The following is a 26,237-nucleotide window of genomic DNA, read 5'->3' as shown; positions in this document are numbered from 1 at the left end:
GGAGGCAGGGTGTGGAGACTGCAGTGTCTGCCTGTAGTCTTAGAAAAGGGGAGCCTTCCTGCAGGGCCCACCAATTGGCCAGAAACTGGGGCCACGTTGGGCAGGTCCTCCCGGGATGGCTGGTGCCCATGAGTGGGACCCAGGGGCAGTTGCCTCTCTGACTATAACCCCAGGCACTCACCTCTGGTCCAGATGGGATTTCCAGGGTGGATGGGAGCTGGGGGCTGGTCTCTGAGTCTCAGGAGGTGTCTGGGGTCTCGGGCCTTCTTAAAGCCACTTTTAAGGTAGATTTCTCCTGCTTCATCTGCATTGGGATATTCAGGACTTGCTTATGTAGAACCACTAGGTTCTGATTTTTCATTGTTGGTATTTATGTTGTTGACTGTATTTTTGCACTGGCATCTACCCATTTCTTCCTCCACTCAGTGTAAGTAGTGATTGTGTCTGAAGAAGCCTCTGTTGGTCTGATTGATACTCTTGGTCCAATGGGAACTCTTGGTCAAATTGGGTCTCTTGGTCCAATCACTACTAATGGACTCTGTCTCAGGGAATAGCTCTTAGTCCAATTGGCCCTATTGGGGTCTGTCTCAAGGAGCAGCTATTCCCAATTGGTCCTGGGTGGGCTTATGGCTCTGGTGGGTCACTTGTGCCACAGCAGATGGTTGGCTTGTCTTGCGGTGGAGGAAGAGGCAGCTACCTGGTCCCTGGGTCTCCAATGGATGGGGGTGGGTCACAGAATATGCCCCCCGGGGGTGTGGCCTAGGGTCTAGAGACCTAGTCTGATCAGTCCAGAGATGGGGCCTGTTCCCAATTCCTACAGGGTGTGCTTATGGCTCTGTTGGTCACTGATGCCACAGGAGATGATTGCTTTGGTGAGTGGGGGTGGGGAGGGATAATCTGCCTCCTGTCTCTAGGGCTGCACTGTCTTAGAGGTGGGAGGAGGGGCACAGAATGTGTGCCCAGGGCCTAGGGTTTAGAGAAGTGTCCTACCCAGTCTGGAGACTGGGCCTCACCTGTTCCCAATCAGTACAGGGTACAGCCTGAATCTTATGATGTTTCTATCTAACAAAAATATGGTTATATTTTACCTTGGCCTTGAATCATTCCCACTAACTCAAACTTTTTCATCTGCTGATTATTCTTCTCTCTGTCTCTGTGTTAAAGTGTCATTTTCTTTTTCTCCTCATTCTCTAACTTCAATAAATATAAAAACTATAAAAATAATAGCACAAAGTAATTTATACAAATATACAAAATAAAATGAAAGCTGAAGTCTGTAAGAAAGCTCAGTTGCTTTCATACCTGTTGGTTTTTGTGGGGCTTTTAAGATCAGATCCCTAGTAGCCACTAAAATATCCAGGATAGGGACAAATGGCCATGCCTATAATCATAGTACTGGGGAGACTAAACCAGGGGATACATGGAATACACTTGCCAGTGAGTCAAGTTAAATAGTTGAGGTACATGTTCAGTAAAAGTCTCTGCCACAAAAATTATAGGGGGGAGAAAGAAGAAGATACAGTCAGGAATATCTCTTGCCTATGCAAGTGTTGCCCAAACAAACATTATACATTACAGCAATTAATTAATTATTTATTTAATTAATTAATTATATTATATTATATTATTGAGTCAAAGAGGAGAAGAAATAGAAGCAAAAAATCTTTAATAATAAAATATCTGATATGACAGTATGAAAATGAGAGGCATGAGTGTCTTTGTAATCAGAAAAATTAAATCAAGCTTTAATGGAAATCAAAAAAAAGGCGCTCTAGTAAGAAGTTGTGAAATCAATGAAAAGCCCCTGTTACTCAGGATCTCAGTCATCCAGCAATTCTTGAACAGAAGTATTCCACCTGGTTGAAGGACATGAAAACAAATTTTGAAACCAAGAACTTTTAATTTGGGAACTTTTGAAGTTTGAAGGTATAAAAACAGATATCAACTTTTATTAATATTAATTTTATCACTTTAGAAAAAGTCATAGAGTCTTGTTTCACATTTCCAGATAAATACAGAGGATTAGTGAAGTGTGAAAGGACTGGGATTCCTAGAAAGAGTCTCTAAGAGGCTGCTGTTTAAAGATATGTAGGTAATCCTTAGTTGCAATGAAGACACCAGTGTGCTGAACATGCCAGACCATGAGGCATAACAGAAGAAGAAGTTTCCATGTAGGGCGTATAAACTAATCAGGAGAAAGGTTGCTTGTAAAATAGACAGTAGCCCTAGAGATATGGTGGTACCTAGTACCCCCAGATCACTTACATAAATTCTTTATAAGTCCTAGAGGGCCGAGTATATGGAAGTATAGGATTTGGAGTTTATCCTATTGGGTTTTTGTAACACAAATTGCTAAATGGTCTTATTAATAAAAAATCCAGAGCCAGATATTGGGTTGAACACTGAAGATTAGAGAAACAGAACAAGCCACAGCCAGCCTCACCTTGCCAACCCCTCAGTTGATCTTTTTTCCTCAGACTGAAAACCTCTGAGTCCTCATGGGAATGGATGTCAGCTAAACTTCTACTAAAAATTTTTTCGTTCCTGGTCCTTATGCCTTAGATACCTTTCTCCTTCTGCCATCATTTCCTGGGATTAAAGGCATGTGTCCTTCCAAGCAAAGACTTGAGATCTCAAGTTCTGGGATTAAAAGTGGGTGCCACCAAACTTGGCTCTGTTCCTAGTATGGTCTTGAACTCACAGAGGTCCAGATGGATCTTTGCCTCCCAATTGGTAAGATTAAAGGCGAGTGTGCCACCACTGCCTGACTTATATGTCTAATCTAGTGCTGTTCTATTCTCTGATCCCTAGGTAAGTTTATTAAGGTGAACTATAAGGGTACATAATATATTGGGGTGCACAATACATCACCACAGGTTTTGCTGTCAATTTCATTGCAGCATTCTATTACCTTTTCCTTCCCTTTTAGAATGGGAGTATTTATTCTGCATTCTTAGATATGGAAAGTATGTAACTTGTTTCTGATTTCTTAGGGTTTCACATTGGAAAGTATATAAATAATGTTTTTCACTCTGGCAAGCATTCATAGTCAAAGAAGGTGCTATTCAGTGTGTTTATGGAGAAAATTCATCAAATGTCTTAATAATCTCTGAACACTGTATACTCAAATATTTATTTATCCAGGAAAGATATACCCACTAGTGTAATAATTGCATGAATGTTTTAGGGGTAATGAAACTACTTCATATTGGATTTTAGTCAATTTCAATTGAAGGAACTATATGCTGGACACTGTAAATTTAGTCAAAAGTGTGGGGAACAGATGAAATCCAGAATGAATGCATATTATTGAAAGAATCATGGCCATCTCAAGGATGCCAATGCCTCAAACCCAGGAAACCTTCACTGGGTCAGCCTCAGAAGAATGGCAAAGGCTTCCTCTTATTCTATTATGGATATTTATAAAGGACTGACCCTTAGTTAAACCAGTGTATGCAGAAACAATCAACTACAGCTTCCTACTCTAGGATGACTGCAACATACAATGCTGCCCTACAGAGACCACCAATGGAGATTCTCTAATCCACTTCCCCCTCTTCCTGAAGTGTATGAGGAACATGCTAAATTTCCAGTCTTCTCTTGATGCATCTCCATCAGAGTCCATGCTTCTTTCAACCGCAGCTTTTCTATACACATTTCTCATTTCTTTATTGCCTTTCACCTAGATCATGTCAATATCAAAGCCTGGAAGATAGCAGCATAAAAGCTTATGAAGAAGTTCAAGGATCTAGGGCAGAATCTATTATTTTCTTTATTTTCTTCTGAACAGACATGATGGCAGCCCTCTATATATTTGTGTTTGTGTCCCCAGTGCATTTCTTGTCCTAGTATAGACTAGCTTTTTATTTTTTTCAGTGTGTGATGCTTAATGCAAAGAACTATACATCTTCCAAGTGTAGAGGTTAAGTGACTTTTAAATGCCCATCCCAAATGGGACAGCTATATGATCCCCTCCCTAGATCCAGGATATATCCAGGAATTTAACATAAATTGTAATTTAAAATAACATTTCACCTTCAACTTATTATTATTGTTTTTGATAACAATATTTTACTTGTTTGAAATACATTTCAAATCAGGTACAAATAGTGACAAACTTTCTGTTCATTCCCTCTGATAGTTTTAAGTATATGCATAGTTTGCACTAACAAAAATGTTCAGTTATCTGCAGATAGAATGATGCTGTGATTAGCTATTTTGCTTCAGTAAGTGTGAATAGTAATCAGTATAAACAGTTGGCATAGGGAGGAACATGCCTCAAGATCACCACTCATGGAAATGAATCTGTTAACAGTTTCTACAGGGAGAGATCCCTGAGCAAGACTGGAGACCACTCTTTAATATTCAAATTCATGACTGTTGGTGAAGATCAGCCATTTATGTAAACCATTAAACAAATTATGTAAACCCTTAAATGAAAGTGTAGATTTGAAATCTAAGGGTATTTAGAGGTGAGAGGGCACTATCTTAGCAGTATGAACATTTGAGGAAAGAGTATAATAGTTTAAACATATTATTATACATGATGCTATGCTCTGTTAGCACATGAGTTTCACTTTTGATAGTGTAAAAAAGGATCTGACAATACATATTTCTTTTCAGAACATTAATTGGAAATTGATTTTGTGGTTTAAATATTTATGTTTATTATAAAATATTTTGAAAATAGTAACAAAATTTATATTAAAATTTCTATACTTGTATTCTATAAAATCAACAAATGGAGACTGAATTTTCTTATGCCTCTCTAACCTATGTACTATAAAAATACTCTATAGTTTCGATCTTCAAAGTTTTTGTGTTTTATTTCTGTATTGTGTGATTTTATTTTGCAAGTCATTAATATGTCATTCCTATTATGGATATTTTAGGTATTTCAATGTTCAATGTTTCTTTATTTTAGAAATCTGTATTGAGATTAATAACAAGGAATGAAATTTATAATCACTAAATGTTAACTTTATACACTAAAAGAAAATATTTTGCACTATATCATATCCCAATGAAAAATATTCTAACTTAATTCTTAGAATAAATTTTAAGAGTGGGTATACTAATATAAAGAATATAAACATGGTTTTAATTTGAAGTTATTTCTTATATGTTCAACAAAAGCACTGCTTGAATAAATTTCTTCTAATTGGTATAACTTTTAAATTGAGAGTTATAAATATTTTTTTTCACAAATATATTGCATGTTTCCACCTACCCAAACTTCTCCCAATATCTTCCCACCTAACTACTCCTCAACTTTTATGTCTTTTTCTCTCTAAACCCACAAACACATGCATAGTGACATTCCAGTATTTTGAGTGCTTCAGTTTTCACATCAACATATGCATGTGGCCATTCTTAAGAATAATGCTGTTGTCAATACTTACATGCTCTTGTTGACTTATAGTGTGCAGAATGTCTTGATAAAACTCTTCATGTGGCAGGTTGTGGTGGCACATCTTATAATCCTAGCACTTGGAGGTAGAGGAATGATGATCAGGAGATTAAGGTCATCCTAGTGTAAATGGTTATTTTGAAGCCAACTTGAGCTACATCCAGCTTTCTCAACATCTCATTACAACAAAGAGCCATGTGTTTGTCTTCTGTGGACCTGAAACCTTGATGTCTGACAGGTCATCTCATGGTATGTGACTCTTACATGTAAAGCATTTTTCAGATTATTTGAGAACAGAAAGTGAGAATTTTTCTATCTACATAATATTTTATTTTGTCTATTTTATATTCATTAACATTTCCTTACAGATGAGATTTTCTTACTGTATACAATGAAATGCATCAATGCATCAACAGCAAAGACTTCCTCTCTGCTTCATTTTTGCCATTGTTGTTAAACCCACTAAATCAATTAATGCTGCTCCAATGGGTATGGTGCCTTTCAGTGGAACATTGGAAACCTACCAGTGGCCATATCCACAATAGAGTGATTTTTGCTCCTCAGGAACAGTACATTGTCAAATGCAAGCAACTTGAGAGGATAGATTTACTTACATGTAAAATTTGTTTGTCACCCTTATTTGATAGTCATTAATATCAGTCATCCTATTGCTTTTCCATAAAGACTCATTAATCTTTTACTAACTTTTTGCTTTATGCATATATATGTACATATATGAAGTTACACATGTATATATATATATATATATATATATATATATATATATATACACATACATACATTTATGTATTTTAAAAATCACAGAAAAATATTTTATGAATATGTATTTGTTGTACATATAGAAAAAAGAAACCTATAACATTTTAAAGCTGCATCTACCTAGGAAAAATGAATTCAAGAGCTAGAATATTTATATATATGTTGTATTAAAGAGTTTTCTATTGAAATATTTTTTTTATTATTATGTGTTTTAATTTTACACATCAGCCATGGGTTCCCCTGTCCTTCCCCCTCCCTCCCCAACCCCCACCTTTCCCCCAGACCCTCCCCTCCATTCCCATGTCCTCCACGACCAAGGCACCCATGGAGATTCATTTAAACTTGGTAGATTCAGTACAGGCAGGTCCTGTCCGCTCCTTCCAGGCTGAGCATGTGTCCCTGTGTAAGCCCAAGTCTCCAAACAGCCAGCTCATACATTAAGGACAGGTCCTAGTCCCACAGCCTGGGTGCCTCCCAAACAGATCAACCTATTGAAAGTTTTTAATTGGAAGAATTCTGCCCAGTGTTTTAATGGCATGTTAATATGCGTCTTATTTAGACATTTTCAACTTGATCCTCTTCTTGATCTTTGGTGATGTGAAGGTAAGTCTTTTAATCAACATGTTTTATAGAAAATTCAAATAAATTTCAAGCCATATATCTTACCCTTTCAAATTTTTATTACATACATAATTTGTAAATAATCAAGTCTCAAGACCAGAAATTATATTCAACATGAAGTTTCTCTTTTTCACTGATGTAATTTTCACCAATTTTCATTTGTAGATCATTGGTCCATTGGCTTCTATTCCTTCATCATCTATCCTCTTGCTTATCAAGATTCCTCATGCATAAACAAAGTAATAGATGCTTGAATGATTATTTAGAGACCTAGAAAGTAGAAAAACAATCAGTACTCTGAAGTTCTCACTGAGATACAATATCTCAATCATCATCCTGTACAGTCTATGAAGTAGTCCTGTGTGCTGGGACCTGTGTCTCCAAAGTCAGCAGGTTAATAATAGTTTTGTTCATTTGATCATAATATCTTTATTAACATTTGCACAAAAAATAGTTATACTTTCTCCTTCCACAAACTGTTGATAAGAAAGTTGAGTACTGAACATTTTTTCATTATTTTATTTGTTCATGATAATATTAATATATATGAAGAAATTCTTCCTCACATTTGCAGGTTTATGTGAAATTCTTTATTTTGTCTTTTTCTCAAGAATCATGTTAAATCAGACCTTTGTCACTGAGTTCATACTTCTGGGACTTTCACAGAACCCAAAAGTTGAGAAAATACTGTTTTTTTCTTTTCATTGGTCTACCTTATAACTATTGGGGAAACATGATAATTGTGGTAACAATTGTATACAGTCCCTCACTCTTTGGTATCCCCATGTACTACTTTTTGTCTTTTCTATCTTTCCTAGATGCATGTATTTCTTCTGTAATCACACCCAAGATGATTATAGACTTCTATGAGAGGAAGATTATCTCCTTTGAATGTTGCATGGCACAGCTGTTTGCTGTCCACTTCTTCACTGGGGCCAAAGTGACTGTCCTGTGAGCCATGGCCTATGATCGCTATGTGGCCATTTGCAAGCCTCTTCACTATTCATCAATCATGAACAGGAGGGTGTGTGGCATTCTGGTGGGAGTAGCCTGGGCAGGAGGCTTCTTGCATTCTATCATACAAACAATCTTCACATTGCAGCTGCCCTTCTGTGGACCCAATTTTATTGATCACTTCATATGTGACTTGTTCCCGTTACTAAAGCTTGCCTGCACTGATACACATATTTTTGTCATTTTGGTGTTTGCCAACAGTGGGTCTATCTGCATCATCATTTTTTCTTTATTGGTTGTTTCTTATGGTGTCATCTTGTTCTCTTTGAGATCTCACAGCTCTGAAGGGCAGCGTAAAGCTTTCTCCACCTGTGGATCCCACATTACTGTTGTGGTTTTGTTCTTTGCCCCATGCATATTAATATATGCACGAAATACTTCTGCATTATCTTTTGAGAAATATGTTTTTATATTTTTTGATATCTTGACTCCATTGATGAATCCTATAATTTACACTTTCAGGAATAAAGAAATGAAAAATGCAATTGGGAAAATGTAGAGGATATTGTTTAATTTTCCTGGTTAAACATTAAGTCATTTAATTTATATGGATAGGGATATTGCTGTGGATATCACTCTGTATAAATAAAATTCTGATTGGCCAGTAGCCAGGCAGGAATTATAGGTGGGACAAGTAGAGAAGTAAATTCTGGAAAGTAGAAGGCAGAGGCAGAGAGACCTGCCAGCGGCCGTCTGGCCAAGGAACATGTAAGGTACCAGTAAGCCACAAGCCACTTGGCAAAGTATAGATTAATAAAAATGGGTTGAATATAAGAGGAAGAGCTAGACAATGGTAGTCCTGAGCTAATGGCCAAGCAGTTTAAATAATATAAGTATCCGTGTGTTTATTTTATAAATGGTTGTCAGACTAACAGTGCTTTTTGGGGGCTGGAGAAGTCTCCAGTTATAGAATGTGGCTCAGTTTGTTACAGAACTTGGTGTGTGTTAATGAGGACCTGAGTTTGGATCTTGATGTGCCTTTCCATCTTGATGTAAATTTCTGAATCCAGAACAACTAAGGCAATTCTTGGACAACCCTTTATTGGCAACATCAACTTTAGAGTCTGTGGTGATATTTTAATTGTGCTGAAATGTGATTTTATTTGTATGTTAATAAATAAAGTTTGCCTGGGTATCAGAGGTCACATAGTGAGGTCACATAGCAAGCCATAAGCAGATTTCAGGCAGTGGTAGCAAACACTCTTAATCTGATCACATGGCAGGCAGAGTCTATGAGTGTTCAAGGACACAGCCAAGTATGGTGACAAGAGCCTTTAAGCCATGTACCAACCATAAAGACCTGGAGGTCTTTATAGACAGGCAGTGATGAGGTAGTCATGTGGCTGGGCTTAGAGCCAATGAAAAGGCAGGACAGAAAGTCAATTAAAAACACAAGTTAGATAGGAAGAAGCTCTCTTTGGGAAAGATGGAGTCAGATCTTTGCTAATTGCTCTGATTTCTTTTGCTATTTCCTCTGTATGAGGCTCTGTGATTTTTATTTAATAAGACTGTTTAGAAATTCATCAACAAAATGAATTGATGCTTCTAGATTACTTAAGGCACTCTATTCCACACCATCAGCAAGGCTCACTCTTTCCACCCCATAAACCTGATCTTCTAGGAAACTTGCTTCCTTGCCTATCAGTCGACACTGCTGTTTCCATGTATAGTCTATTCCCTTCATTCTGTGAACCACTGAGAAAGCATAGTTCTTCCTCATTCCACAGGCTTCCTGGCTTTACCTGGATCTCCTCATAGTGTTTCAATATTTATAAGCTCCTTTCAGAATTCCCATAAGCAGACTACTCTTTTTTTTTTTCTTTTCATTTTTCTTTATTAAAAAATTATCTACTCATGCTGGGCGTTGGTGGCGCATGCCTTTAATCCCAGCACTCGGGAGGCAGAGCCAGGCAGATCTCTGTGAGTTCGAGGCCAGCCTGGGCTACCAAGTGAGTTCCAGGAAAGGCACAAAGGTACACAGAGAAACCCTGTCTTGAAAAAAACAAAAAACAAACAAAAAAAATTATCTACTCACTCCATATATTATCCACAGATCCCATCTCCTCCCACCCCCAGCCCTCTTTCCCAAGCTACCCTGCATCACATCCCCACATCCCCCAAATTGAGATCTCCCATGGGAATTCAACAGAGCCCAGCACACCTAGCCTAGGCAGGTCCAAACCCCTTCCCACTGCACCAAGGCTGTGCAAGGTGTCACACCACAGGCACTGGATTCCAGAAACCTGCCCATAGACCAGGGACAGATCCTGATCCTTCTGCCCTGGTCCCCACCAAACATTTTGAGCCAAACAACCATCTTCCATATCCAGAAGGCCTAGTTCATTCCCATGGGGGTTCCGCACCCACCATTCCTCAGTTCATGGGCTTCCACTAGTGTGGTCATCTCAAGCAACCTATTTTAAGTCATCTAACTCCCTAGAACTTCCTGGTAGGCCTGAGAATAAAGAATCTTACTTCCCATGCATGCCTGCACAGAGTGAGTCAGGTATAAAGAAATTGTTAGTGCCTGATGATTCACATTAATTAACAAATATCAGCAAATATAGATTATAATTCATGTAAAATTATTCTTCTGTGTTAGGACACAAATGTGAAATTTACATAGAAAGAATATATCTTTTGTATCTTGAATTTGTGTACTACTTAAATTGTGCTTCTTCTGGGTAACATTATCCTAATATTTTCAAGAATTATTTAAAATTTTCATGTGCTATAGTGTTTGAATCAATACAAAATCAATCAATCAATGTTTAAGAATATAATGTACCAAACTGTTTGGTATTTTTCCTTTCTGAATAAGTCTAATATGCAATTTTGAGGGTTTTTTTTTCTTTATCAAGAACAGACTCAATGCTCAGTCCTCTTATATTAAGTATGTTTTCAAATCTTATAGATGGTATGAAAGGAATGAGTATCCTCTGATGTCTAGAATCTACAATTTAGAATTTTTAAACTCTGATTAAAACTATAATTAGAGTCTCATACCTTAAATCCACTGCCTGATAGCTTTTTTGAGAAGATGAGGCAAGTTCAAGGCAAGCCTGGGCTAAACAAAGATGCAGTTCTCAAATATAGGAGAAAATATTTGAATTTTCAAGAAGAATTTTCTGAAAGAGCAGAAAATTTAAATCAGTCAGCAAAATCAGGAACAACTCGTAGGTGTTCCCTCTCAGTCCTATTCAACACAGTGCTTCGTGTCTTAGCCAATGCAATAAGACAAGATACAGAAGCAAAATGGGTATGGTGACAGTTTTGATACTCATCTTCACGTAATCTTTATCACCTAGGAGACAAGGCTCTAGGCATACTTGTGAGGAATGATCTTGATTAGGATTTCCTCTAGAAACACCATTGTGAGTTCCTCTTGACTAACATATCGATGTGGGAAGATACACCCGACAAATGGAAGCTCTTTTCTTAGCTTGTGTCATGAATGCTACAAACAAAAGGAAACTAGCAAAGAAAAGATACCCATTGCTCTGTGTGGCAATACTTTATTTTTGCACCCTATCCAGATCTCTGTGAGTTCAAGGCCACACTGGGAACAGAGTCAGGCATGATGGCACATGCCTTTAATCCCAGCACTAACGATGGAGACATGGAAGTCTGGATAGGCAGACAGGAAGTTCAGGAAGTGTTGGAGGTTGGCAGAGAAAGGAAGTAAGAAAGCAGGGACAGAAAGACATTTAGATATACAGGAAGTATGTCTCTCTGTGGCTGAGGCTTTTCTAGTGGTAAGAACAAGGCTGGTTGCTTTCTGCTTCTCTGATTTCTCAGTTTTTACCCCACTATCTGGCTCCAGGTTTTTTTATTAATAAGATCATTTAGTAATTTGTCTTACAGCTCTGCTTTCAGATTATGTTGCACTGTGCCCAACTGCTTCAACGTCCTGGTGTCATAAGAACAAACTATGACTAATTGCCCCTTGGAAATGTATAACCCAACATATTTTTTCCTTTATTAGATTGCTGTATCAGGAGTTCTGTTGCTGCAATGAATAACATAACTGATACAAAATTTAGATTAAGGAATGAAGTTAGTGTTTCAATAAACATAATCATAGGTCTTTTAGGCTTTCAGAACTTGTGTGTGGTACATCAGTCTAGAAAAGTCCTACCATGCCAGAGACAGTGTTTAATGGGCCACTCTGGTAGGAGTTTTGAAAATAAGAGTGCTGAGAAAGTGTGGACATTGAAAGCTTTCATCATGAGATTTCAGAATCAATGAATGATTTCTACTAGAAAATACACTGGGGTCATTTGAATGGTATTTGCTGAAAATTATGTTTTTTTTTTTTTTTTTTTGCTTCTGTCCTGAGGACTTGACTGAAGTCGAATTTATAGGCAATGCTTAATTTATTTGGTGAGAAGACATTTCAGGAGAGCAGAGTATTCGTTCTGTGGTTTGGGTCTTTTATATTGCACTTGGCCCCATTAACAATGAAAGTGAGCAGCAATATGGGCATATACCCCAACCCCTAAACACACAATTGGTTTGTTATGTAGAAAAGACTTCCAGCAGCTTACATTTAGAAGACTAGATGTGCACTGACAAAAAATTCTAAATATCAACAATGGAGCACACTTTGCTGCCCTGTATAAGAGCAAGTATGATTCAAAGGTAAGACCCAATCAATCAAGAAATCCAACTTGTATACCATGACCTTATCCAAAAGGAAAAAAAATAGTAACTGAAAATGAAGCAGTAGGAATTCAGTTTTCCCTGGGATCAACTGCCTAGGTAGTGGGTTTTCCAGGATTATTACAGGATAGACAAGAAAGTTGCAGAGAGTGTCAGTCTATTGTTGCCACCTCCTTCAGCTGAAGGAAGGGTTGGCAACATTGTCTTTGTGGGAATGATTTTGTGGCAATGAAAGATTTTGTGGGAATAAGACTGTGGAAGAGGGTTGTAAAAAGTTGTGGCATATTTTTTTAGAGAATTTAAGTGAAACTATGTATGTCAGGGCTGGAGAGTCTATAGAGTCATAGAAGTTAACTGCTTGAAGCTGGGAATGGGATGCCCACAGATACAGTAAAGACCCAAGACTATCATAAATGCCAGAGACATAGGACATTCTCTACAGGCCTCTCTGCAGAGATTGGAGCCAACTCATGGTTATGTGTTGTGTCTGCTTCCAAAGTGCTAGGATTAATGACATGTGCTACCACTGCCTGGATAACAGTCAGAAATTTTAGACAAACAATGCTTGTGAACAAATTAATAGGTAAAGAAAGCATGGTGTATTTTTATTGGCATTATTGTGCCAATAGAATATTAATCAGCAATTGAAAAAAATCACATCATGAATTGTGCTGGCAAATGGATGGATCTAAACCAAAATCATACTGAGGAAGCTATCCCCCATCCAGGGAAACAAACACAGTATATGTATTTACCTATATGTGGATATTAGCTGTTGAATTAATGATAAGCAAGATATAGTACCAAGGGTAGATACAGAGTAAAGAACCTGAGGGTACAGATATAGATCTCACTAGGAAAGGAGAATAGAATAGATAACTATGGATGGATTGAGGGAACTGGAATGGGAGGATAAGTGGGAAAATGAGGGAATTCAGGATAATCCAGCTCAAATTAGCTGGTATTTATAGGATAGTCTTGAAACATAATAGAGTAGAAGCTTCCTAAATTATATACATGTATGAAGGTGGTCTAAATACAATTGCCAAATAATGCAGGAGAGAGAGTACCAGCTGGACATCACTTGTCACCAAATAATGCTTCCAGCACTGATACTAGGTTATATCTTATTGAGTAGTTGGACAAAGGGGTCCCATGGGAATTTGTAGACAACCTAGGCTATTGCCAATACAATAGGTTGCTCTCGGCAAACTGACAGAAAGACTCATTGTTGAAGACAACATTTATAAAACTCAATGGACACAGAGAAGACAAGCTTCTTCTCTTAAGTTCTTCACTCTTAAGTTCTAGAGCCTTTGGTACCGGTAGGTACTCTGCACACTACTGAAAGAGAAACATAAACACAAAGCCAGCCACAAACCCTTTGATCTACAATAGTGTCCTGTCTGCAAGATACACTGGGACAACAGTGGCACTGAGCTTGTGGGAATAACCAACCAGTAACTGATTTGACTTAAGGCCCAGACCATGGGATACAACACATACCCAACATTATTTGAGTGACCAAGAACCTGAGACTAGATAGTCCAAGGACTTAGGGTCAAAACAAATAATACTAGTCTACAAAAAGAGTGATAAAGGGGCTCACAATGACATTCTACTATACTTGTAGATCAGTGCCCTGTTCTGCCATCATCATTGGTTTGTCTTGTCCTATAGCAGATGTGAGCAAATACAGAGACCCACAACCAGATTTTATACAGTGAGAAACCTGGGAACACCGATGCCCAAACATGATGTCTCTATCAAATTCTTCCTGTCAGAGTTCTGGAAACCCTGTGGAAGATGAGGCAGAATTTATGAGTATAATAGTTAGAGGAGGTAGATATATCAAGAAAACAACACCATCTAAATCACTGTGAACAAAGCTCATATTAAGTCACCAAGATTGAAGCAGCATGCATGTTTCCTGCAACCATCTTCATCAGACTTCTGAGTATATATTAGACCTTCCAAATTAGTGTTCCTATGTGGCTCCTAAATGTGAACAAGTGTGTCTCTGACTCTTGTGCCTTCCCTTGGACTCTTTTCCTTCTATTGATTTGTCTTGTCCAAATTCATTGTGATGGTTTTTGTTTTACCTTATTATATTATATTTTGTCATGTTTGGTTGTTATCTCTTAGAAACCTCTACTAATAAGAGACAAAGGGGGAGTGGGTCTGGAGAGGAGTGGAGTTGGTGAGGAACTGATAGGTGTAGAGGGAAGAAAAAACTTATCAGGAAATATTTATGAAAAAAATTAATCAATTTTCATTAAAAGTAAAATTATACTGTTTGGATTTCTAATGTTCAGTATGAATTGATTACTTAGTATTGTCATGTGAGGATTTGGATGGGTGTAGAGGAGGGAGGTTCAGGGAGGAGATAAAGGATGGGAAAGAACATATATTATAAAAAAATACCCAAGTATGTGCATTTACTAAATTATGTTACCTGTGAGTATTTTTCTATCTTGTCTTGCACTTGCTTCAACATTTTTAACCTATGTGATTTTACAATATAATTTTCAGAAGGAGTTGTCAAAAATGCAACTGTACATTTTTAGAAAGAAAGTCTGTTCATTGGTTTTTACAAATTTAATGCAGGAGGACATGATTATAAATTAGTTGAAATTTGTGGGATATAAGATAACTTCCACAGAGTTGACAGACTTCTCAAGCCCAGTTAATTATATTTTCTTGCTTGTGACTCCATATTTCTTTCTTTCTTTAGATAAATATTTATTATTTATTGTTTAGATTTTTAAAATTCTATATGTCCACAGAGTTGACAGACATCTCAAGCCCAGTTATTTATATTTTCTTGCTTGTGACTCCATATTTCTTTCTTTCCTTAGACAAATATTATTTATTGTTGTGATTTTTAAAATTCTATATGTATGAAAGTTTTGTATGTCTATATGTGAATCATGTGTGTGCCTGGTGCCCATCCAGATCAGAAGCAGACATTGTATCCCCTAGAAACAGAATAGAGTTGGTTTTGAGCCTCCATGTGGATGCTATGAATAAACACAGTTTCTCTACAAGAACCACAGTGCTCTTAAGTGCTGAGACATTTTTCCAGGGCTCCATCTCTTATTTTATTTATTTTTTTTAACTGAAACACTTATTGGATTTCTATAATGTGGATAAATGCTATAAATAAGTATAAACATTTTTTTCTATAATCTTCCCTAATGAACTCTAAAAATATTTTTGTACTATTATACTGTTTTTCATACAGAAGTAGCTAACAAAGAATTAAGCAAAGTAGGGAAAGTTAGTAAGTTTTTATTAATTTTTGTTAGCAAGTTCCAAGTAGTTTAAATTGAGTGGGATTCAATTATTAGTATCTGAATGCTGACCATTACAGGTCTCATATCACTGACTGTGGGATGTAATTCATGTCATGTGATTATTCTGTGTTGGGACACATGTGTAGCATTTAAGTTAAAGGAAAATAATCATTTCTTCTGAAGTTCATACACTACCATACTGATGCTGTTTGTGTACCGTTATTTATAATCTTTTCATGAGTTACTTAATTTCTATTTTAAGATATTTAAGAATATTTAAAATATTCTATTTTAAAGTTGTATAAACAGATTTTTAAAAAGTGTAGGAATCAATGCTTAAGAATTTTACAATTTAGTGGAATATTTTACTTATTCCATCTTTGAAATGATCTCGGAAACAACTTTTAACTTTTCCCTCAAGCAGCAATGTCATGGCTACTTTACATAGTGAAGATATACGATGTCCTTCTACCTCTAAAATTCCACTTTTGGTTTGTAACTTATGATATAAGCTGTAGATTTTGGCCTAAGGCTAAAACTCTAGTATTTTTGAATCTAAGAGAGGAAGATTACTGTGAATTCAAGTTCACCCTTGGCTATGGAATGAAACAGATAACTACCCACCAGGTCACAGATGCTATAGACACACAACATCATGAATCTTAGTGTAAGTGAATAACATTCAAATTAACTTATATATTTAAACATAGTCTTTCATAGTTTTTTTTGAGGAATTGTCTTTGCCATTTTATTTCTGAAACAATACACATTTCTCATAGGGATTAGTGTAAGGGTTCCTTATGAAAGAATCCATAAGCTATTATGTTTGGTGAGTACCTATGTATTATGCTTAAATTCATGAAAGAAGTATTTTGTTCCATCCATTTTATAGCATTGCTATCCCTCTAAATACAGTGTTACATGAAATTATTATTGGACAGGATCCTGATCATTCAAAAGAAAAATAGCATCCATGGATATTAAAATTCTTATTTAAGAAAGAATATTGAATATGAAGAAGAAAAATACAAAACTCTCTCTAGTGGAAAAATTAAACATTTAGGAAAAATTTAAAAGAACCTCCTTGGGAAAAATTAAACTCTTTCTAACCACATTAATAAAAAGTGATTTAAACATTGAATCAAGTGTTCAAGCACAAAAATTGCATCATAAACTCACACAGAGAGAAATCTGAAAAACCCAGTGGAATAAGAATCATTTTCCCAGGCAAGTAACATCTCAGGGACACCTCTATAAATCTAGTGACAACACAGGAGGAAGTCTTGGTTTCTTTGTTTTTCATGTATCATGAGACCATGATGATGGCAGGGCCCAAGAAGCAATGCTCACATACTTTGCATCAATTTCCATAATCAGTTTTCTTTCTCAAATGTGCAAAGGAATTGGATACAAACAGAATTTTGTTCACCCCTTAATGGACTTCTCCATAAAGAATAGGTGATACTTAACTTCAGACTTTTCACAAGAAGTGATGCATGGTGATCTATTTAAGGTACATTACAATATTTTCATAGTTTAATTTAAATTATGATGGAGTACTTTAATTGTGGATGATGTGAGTCAGGATACTGTATTTAAAGCAAGCAGAGAACCTTCAGTGCACAGCTATGTGTATGGGGTTTCATACACTCTGGTGTACAGGCTCCTCATCATTAGTGTTGATAATATAATTATGGGTAATCAATATATCAGTGATTAAAATTGTCTATTCAGAGCTCAGATGCCAGTGCTTGTCAACTAATAATTGCTCAGGTACCCAAAAGTCAGTTGTCAGAAAAAGAACTTTTTCCTTCCTTCCTTTCTTCAATTTTCCTCCCACTCTCCTTTCCTTCTCCTTGAACATCTGCTTCTTTAAAGTCCAAAGAGATTAAACACAGTTTCAACTTGTCATCTTGAAGTTGAAAACAAGCAACAGAAAAATGTCACAAGTGCTGTTTTTCTATTATCTCTCCACTAGCAGTTTATTTATTTTTTGAAAAAAACATTTTCAATAGCACAAGTATTCTTACTGTTCTGTTATCACTGATTAGAAAATAGTAAGTTTGAAGTGAAGAATGATAGCACAGAAGCTGGGTTAGTTGGGGGTGTTGTCTATACTACATAGCTATTGATAGAGAATGTAAGACGCTTTCTTTCCATAACTGGAAACTAGGTATGGTACGGAGAAGGACACAGAATCAGGAGAAGTACCTTAAGTCCCTGTGAAGTCTGCTGGTTTAAGAATGTCCTCTTAAATATCTGTAGGCAGTAGAGAGTGCCTTTGAACTGTTCAGAAAATTCAATTAGTTGATGATCTGAACCTCTTCAGTGCTCATGACTGTGACTTGGTCTCTCTTAAAATGAGCAGAGTTACCCAGACAGCAAAGAACAGCTTTAGAAAGCACTCAACATGACAGTCAGAGGAAACTGTAAAGTAATTTCCTGTAACTAGGAACAGTAAGACAAGCAAAGGTGAGACATTTTGGAAACCAGTATTAGAAAAAAGCTTAGTAATCTCAGGAAAATGTGTTTCCCAGAGAGTGGCAGAAAGGAGTTTGCTTAGCTACACACTAATAAACTTTCTACTGCTAGGTAATATTCTTAGGTAATAATATGTTAGACTTGTATAATTTTACCTTAGACGTCAATTTCAAGTAACTTTTAAATTCATGATTATCCATTGTGACCACAATATTAAGTTTTATATTTAAAATTTTCTTAAAAGCTTCTACATAAAATGATAATTTTTCTACTAATTCCTCTTATAGTTCTGAATGTTTTATATACCATACAGTTATGAAAGACTTCCCATTATCTTCAGGTAAATTAATGCTATCAAAATTTCTGTTGCTAAAATGAATGGAAAGGTAATCATGGGCAACGTGGAAAGCAAGATATAGGGAGTCCTAATTCTTAAGTTCACTACTCCAGAACATGGCTCAGTGACCAGAGTTATGCAACGAGGGACTCTGAGAAAGACCAGAAATAAATAATAGATTCTTACAGTACATGATTTTTAGAGAAAAGAAAGCAATGGAATGTGTGGGAAGAAATACAGAGAAAATGAGTGGGTTCCTATCTGAGAATATGGATTTAGAAGGGAAAGAGCAAATGAAAGGGTTAAATGGTTGAATTTATAGTATTAATGTTTGTGAAAGGTTTATACTTTTTTAGAAACACAAGTAACATTATATGGATTGAGAAGTTTCTATTTAGGACCATATTTTTATATGCGTAGACATATAATGCATGGAAAAACAAATAATGGAATGAAAGGTCATTAATTTGAAAATGAAAAAGGATTAGTACATGGGATACTATGGAGGGAATAAAGTAAGGGGAAATCATATAATTATACTATAACCTCAAAAATAAAATAAATAATTAAAAAAAGAAAAATATGACTGCCAGATGTGTGTGGTTAATCTATTGATTTCATTTTTGCTAGTGAAAGTTCTGCAAATCTCAGAACCTTTCACAGAATTTGAAAATATATTGTGTAGATTTTAATTTTGTTATTTAATTTTAAGTATTTGGTTCATAAAAACAAAATCTTTGCTATTAATAAAGTATAACTTTACGGTTATAAGGCTTGATATAGGTTCTGGGAGCTGAATTCAAGCCCCGTGGAAGATCATTAAGTGCTGTTAGCCATTTAGCCATATCTCCAGCCTCTAATATGTGATTTTAATCTGACTTTTTTTCATGATTCAATTTTTATCAACATATGTATGCAGACACTGTCTAAATATTCAACATTTTCTATTCAAATATCTTTTGTTTGATGGGTAGTTTGTAGGGTATGTTGATAGGGACCATGGGTTTAGGTTAGTGTGGTGACAGAAGATTGATATACCAGCATGTAGAGAGAGAAGAGAAGACCTGAAATTTAAAGACATACTAGGCTAAGTGGTGTGTTTGAGTCCAGCCTGGGCTACATCAGACCTTGTAGATCTCCCTTCCTCCACTGCCTGTCCCAATGACAAAATAGAGATCTACTTACTCCTTTGTCTTTCATGGACCCAAAACATTGAATTCTGGATGTTCAATAAATAGTGCATGGCTATTCTACACATAGCCTTTCTCCCACTTGTTTAATAACAAAAAGTGAGCTGTTGTACTTTCTACTTAACATTTTATTTAGTCTCATTTTATGTTAGCACATGACAGTATAGAAGGTTACAAGACATAACTCACATAGTTTTACTTGATTCAGATACTCTGCTTTACTGTGAATACTTTTATCAAGATTATGAAATAAACATGGGCAAATCATACTTAACTAAACATTTTATTTATATTTAGCTTACTTCTGAACTATAACCCCTTTTGTAATGTAGGAATAAATCTGTATTATGCCTGGTGTTTAGGTCGATTATATTTTTAATTATTTAAAATCATAATCCTTGTGATCATAAACCACAATTACAATTTATTTATTTTCCATAGTAGATGTGTTAGCATGAGTTTTGGAACTTGCTTCACTGAAAAAATGAAGGTGTCATTTTGTTTGCAACAAACATGCATTGGGTTCCTTAATTAAAATTAGAAAGATGAAACTAAATGCAATAAAAATTAAAATTAACATAGTGCTATATTTTCTTTGGAATTTCTCAGATTTTTTCTAATAGGAAGGATTATGCAACAAGGGTAGCTGACATGCACCATTCATTTTAGAGAACCTAAGAAGGTATTGTGCACTGAAACTCTCATAGCTCACTGAAATCTATAAAAAAATAATTTTCCATGTGAATAAATATGAAGAAAAGCAATTGTCAGTTTTGGCCACTGGTGAGCAGGAATTATATCTAAAAGTATCCTTACTTCTCTCTGATTATATGCAGCAACTTGTTTTAACATTCATTGTCATCTATGCTTCTGATTCCATCCTTATTTTTATGACAGTTCCCTAAAACACTTAAGATAAACCTACTTATGAAAGCCATACATAATAAAACCTGACGCTTCTGGAACTTTAGAAACATAAAGGAACTGAATCCACAGCAGAGTTAAAGGTAAGAGATTTGGAACTTAGCACATGTCTGAGAGTTTAAAGTAGCCCTTATTTCCCTTTGCATTTTCATTGTGTGAAATGCTGAGGTTCATTCTGACAATTTATTCATAGGCACCATGCCTTGCTGTTTTCCTACTAAACTTCTTTGTGAATCCTGAATTATCTCTGAAGGACAACTGCTAAAGAAATTAGTGTTCATCTTAATTTATAGTAAATGATTACATTCTGATTCAGTGACTTTATACAGTTTGTGTTAGATCACTGTTGACTTTGACTATAGCATGTGAGTAGATGGAGTTCATATTATATATGCTAGTGAGGAACTGACCATAGGACATCATGTAAATGACTGCTGTAAAATAAGTAAATAAACTGTCTCATAATCTACTTATAAACATGGGAAATAATGTCTACCTTCTTTAGATGTCAGTCATTGCAACATCTCATTTTTATTTTAAGGACAAACCAATTTTTCTTATACAAACAGGTATTTGTAACAGTAGACAGGCTTGCATACAAATGCATGCACAGGAATATGTATATGCTTGCATATATTCGTACACAAGAATGTATTACAGGACAGGAAAAGAAACAACTTTTGGGTTTAAAATTACTTTCTGTGGGTGACACAGTTGAGTTTTCTTGTGAATAAATTACATCTAGCATTGCAAAATAATGCTACAACAAGTAACACTTTGATATTTTTCAAATTTGACCATTTAATAGCGTGAAATGAGAGGGTAAGTTGGCAAATAATTAAGTTGGAAGACTATAAATCACAATTGAGGGTGGGATTCTGTTTTTTTAGCTCTGTGTTGTCACCTATTTTCATTCATAGATGATTGGTTCTTGGCCTTCTGATTCTTCACCACTGACTCTTTTGCCTTGATCAAGATGTCCCATTTATACAAGGACAAAGGAAGATTATGCTTTAACTCTTATAGAGTGAAAGAGATTAGAAAGAACATCCCTTTCCTGAAGTTCTTACAAAGGAGACTAATCTCACTCTTTACCCTGTTGGTTCTGTGGACACATCATGTCTCTTGAAGCTTATGTCTCTTGAGTCCCAAGCTGAGCATCCTTTCTTTGTTTGATCATAAAAGCTTTGATGAAAACTTGTGAAAAATTAAAGTGCACAAAAGACTGTAACACACTGCTGACTAGTACTAGATCTTCAAGTCTGGAGTAATTGCTCTTTTTGAAGTATTTCATTTAGTTTTAATGAAAATAGGTTAAGTTTTGTAAAGTTCTTGTTAAGTTGTAAAATGATGATTTTAGTGAAATTTCCACCTTTCAACAAATGCACATAGAGGAATGCTGCATACTTTCCCAAAGATTTTCTGTTTTATAAAGAATAGATTATGTTATTGGAAGTTTCCATAAATGCACATTCTTACACACAATAAAGCTGAATCATTGATTTTCAAACGTGCTATAAAATATATACTGCTTCTTCTGTTGGTAGATGAGACAGTGAATGCTTTGATCAGTCAAAGGTGACTAACATTCTGGTCTTCACTTATATCGAGAATAGTATATAATGCATTTCAATGTTTCACTTCAAGAATTCCATGAGGGTTGATGAAAGCTGACCCTTAAAATATAGGCCATTGCTCTACTCTCACCCAAGTAGATGCTTTAATCTCCAATGTTTTAATGTGGCTATATAATGTATTCAATAATATAACTTATCTTCAGTACTACATATTATGCAACTATACATTTAAGAAGTTATAATATTCTTTTTTTAATAGTAAAATAATCAAGAAAGCAGCAACTTGTACATGGTGATTATATAAACTTAAATGATGTATTCTTTTCTCATAATTTCAGATTTAAGTGAACAGATTTTACTTCAGTATCTTCTTGAGAATAATGCAAAACCAGAGTTTTGTCACTGAGTTCATACTTCTTGGGCTTTCACAGAACTCAAAGGTTGAGAAAATACTGTTTGTTGTGTTTTTATTGATCTACCTTGCAACTATTTGGGGCAACATGATGATTGTGGTGACCATCATCTATAGTCCCACGCTGCTTGCCTCCCCCATGTACTTCTTCTTGATATTCCTGTCCTTACTGGATGCATGTACTTCTTCTACTGTCACACCTAAGATGATTGTAGACTTCTTCTATGAGAGGAAGACCATTTCTTTTGAATGTTGCATGATGCAACTGTTTGCTGTCCACTTCTTCACTGGGATAGAGGTGATTGTCCTGTCAGCCATGGCCTATGACCGCTATGTGGCCATTTGCAAGCCCTTACATTACTCTTCCATTATGACCCGGAAGCTCTGTGGCATTTTGGTGACAATATCCTGGGCTGGAGGATTCTTGCATTCTATCATACAAATTACCTTCACTTTGCAGCTGCCCTTCTGTGGACCTAATGTTATTGATCATTATGTGTGTGACTTGTTCCCATTACTGAAGCTTGCCTGTACTGACACACACATATTTGTAATCTTGGTGTTTGCTAACAGTGGGTCTATCTGCATCATAATCTTCTCTATTTTGCTTATCTCCTATGGTGTCATATTGTACTCTCTGAGATCCCACAGCTCTGAGGGTCGACTTAAAGCTCTCTCCACTTGTGGATCCCACATTACTGTTGTACTTTTGTTCTTTGTGTCATGCATATTAATGTATGCAAGACCAACAACTGGTTTCTCTTCTGAGAAAAATGCATTTGCATTTGCCACCATCATGACCCCACTTCTGAACCCTATGGTTTACACTTTCAGGAATAAGGAAATAAAAAATGCCATAAGGAGAATGTGGAAGAGATTGACAATGGTTTCTGATGATTACTAAAATATTACACTTGCAATACTAGGTGGCAGGAACCAGTGAGCAATAGCATTTTTTGTGTAAACTGATATAATATTATTGATTCTCATGTCAAAAATCAGGCATGGCAGCACACTTTTAACAAAATACTGGTAAAGGGAGGTACTGTAGAGCCCATAGGCTCTTACCAAAAAGATTAAGGTCAAGGCTCATTGGAGACCTTGTCTTAAGGAAATGTTGTAGAGAACAATAAATGGATAGAATTGGTGCTTTCCTTTGTATCATCATGCGTGTGGACAGGAACGTGCACCATCCACCCCTCATTTGTATACACATCTACACACTATTCATATAGGTACAGACACATACACACATACACAAGAATCAATAATTACACGTACAAAATTAATCTAAAAATTTAAGAAGTCACTATTTACTAGGAAAATTATTTTATTCATTAGTTATTACTTTGAAAATGATAACATCATTTTCTATAGGATGCATTAACAACATGATGAAGATACTGTTTCTGAGAAGACATTTTCACTATGAATTCATAAATTAGCATTAACATGTAAAAATTAAAGCCAGTTTAATTTTATGTTTTCATAAATTCAATAACTTCTGAAATCATTGGAAGTGGTACAATTGTCTTACTTAAAAATGTGTATTTGATGTAAGGAGAAATGTATAGGAGAATATGTTAAACCTGAAGTCTAAGTATTGCTGGGTTATTTGAACACATTTTAAAATTGGGTTTACTCATGCCTGGAGGAAGTATTGAGTTGTGTCTTGAATTTCTAAAAGGACTAGACATTAGAATTTCCAAGGACTGCAGTGACTATATTGATTATAACCTAAGAGGTCCATATACTGAGCACATATTTCCTGTTATTTACAGATGTCTTAGTTATGGTTTCTATTGCTCCGAAGAGATACCAAGACCACGCCATCCCCTATAAAGGGAAATATATATTAAGGGTGACTGACAGTTTTAGAGGTTTAGTGAATTATTATCATGGCAGTACATGGCAGCATTCAGGAAGACATGGTGTTGATGAAGGAACTGAGACTGGAGAATGAGCTACATCTGATGCTGCAGGCAACAAGAAGTGAATTGAGACACTGGGTATTATTGTGAGCATAGGAGACCTGAAAGCACCCCCCCCCCAGTGGCATGCTTCCTCTGACAAAGCTGCATCTACTTCAATAAGGCCACACCTCCTAATAGTGCCACTCCCTGTGAACCTAAGGGGCCAATTACATATAAACTATTATAACAGTGAAAACAATCTAGAGGAAGCAGATTTGGAATTTGTTTTCACATGGTTAATAAATTTCAATTTATTTTATTATGTCATTTTTCAGTTTTCTGGTATTTTTTTTTTTTTGGATTTTTTGGGCGTGGTTTCATTTGTGCATATGAATTATATCATTTCATTGAGTCTCTGCTCCTTTCAATTCCTTCTGTGTTTGTCACCCTTTTTTAAATGCATGTCCTTTCATTCTCTAATTATTATTCTTACATATACACACACACAAACACATACATACACATATAACACATATATTTATAAATACAAAAATTGAGTTTATTTGTGGTTGAAAAGTGTGTGTGTGTGTGTGTGTGTGTGTGTATGTAATTGGGGATTATTTCTTAGAATTTGGTAACATATTATAAACTTATCCTATGAGAAAATGATAATCCTTCTGATTTTAATATTCATAACTTTATCTACTCATGTGAAAATTACATTCATATTGTCAATATATATCAATGATCAATGCAACTTATATAGTTTCATGTCACTTTATATTTTCAAATTTTATTTTTGTTTTGTTTTCTGGAGATAGGGTCTTTCTACACAGTCTTGGAAGTCCGAAAACTTAGACAAGGTTGGCCTTGAACTCAAAGAGATTGACCTGTCTCTGACTTCCAAGTGCTGGGAAAAATGATTGTACCACCACGCCCAGCATTTTATAATTTCTTTTATTCAGGTTTCATGTAGACTCTTCACAAATTAATTGAATGTGACATACTTTCTCATTTTGATTGAAAGCTCTAACATTCCAAAGGAATTTTGTCACCCATGGGAAATTCCAGCTGGCCTAGTCATTTTATTTGTCATGAAATTCAAGAACTACCCACCCCTGGGCACCAGACATCCCGGGGAAGACCTGCCCAACTTGGCCCCAGTTTCTGACCATCCGGAAAGCCCCATGGGAAGGTTCCCTTTTCCAAGACTACAGGCAGACCCTGCAATCTCCACACCCTGCCGCACACCCCATCTGTTCAAGAAACCAGCCACTTCCTGAGACTCAGAGACTAGCCCCCAGCACCCATCCAGCCAGCACTCCCATCTGGAACAGAGCACCCATCTGACCCAGAGCTTCCATCTGGACCAGAGAGAGGCTCTCTAAATCTGTCAGCTCTGTCTGGACCAAGTGCTCTGATAAGACCAAGAACTGATACACAAGGAGATTGGCTGACTTCAAGGCAGAAGTACATACAACAAAATAAAGAGATATACAGCATCACCAGAAACTAGACCTCCTCCAACAGCTACACCTGAACATCACAGAGTGGAAGAAGCAGAAGGAAACAACCTTATAAATAACATCATGAAGGGGCTAGAGCCTTGTATAGAAGAAA

The 26,237-nt window shown here is 36.0% G+C and overlaps 1 protein-coding gene and 1 pseudogene across 1 annotated transcript; both read left to right on the top strand.

Annotated features, from left to right (window-relative positions):
* Positions 1-7,426: 7,426 nt before the first annotated feature.
* Positions 7,427-8,324, top strand: LOC118582661 (annotated as a pseudogene).
* A 14,318-nt stretch (positions 8,325-22,642) lies between these two features.
* On the top strand, positions 22,643-23,608 carry LOC118582694 (olfactory receptor 4C15-like). Its single transcript, XM_036185740.1, has one exon. The coding sequence runs from the start codon at positions 22,673-22,675 to the stop codon at positions 23,606-23,608; it is 936 nt and encodes a 311-aa protein (XP_036041633.1). The 5' UTR covers positions 22,643-22,672.
* Positions 23,609-26,237: the final 2,629 nt, after the last annotated feature.

The sequence above is a fragment of the Onychomys torridus genome, chromosome 4 (assembly GCF_903995425.1).
Source record: "Onychomys torridus chromosome 4, mOncTor1.1, whole genome shotgun sequence".
NCBI lineage: Eukaryota > Metazoa > Chordata > Mammalia > Rodentia > Cricetidae > Onychomys > Onychomys torridus.
This window is presented reverse-complemented; position numbering and strand designations above follow the sequence as displayed.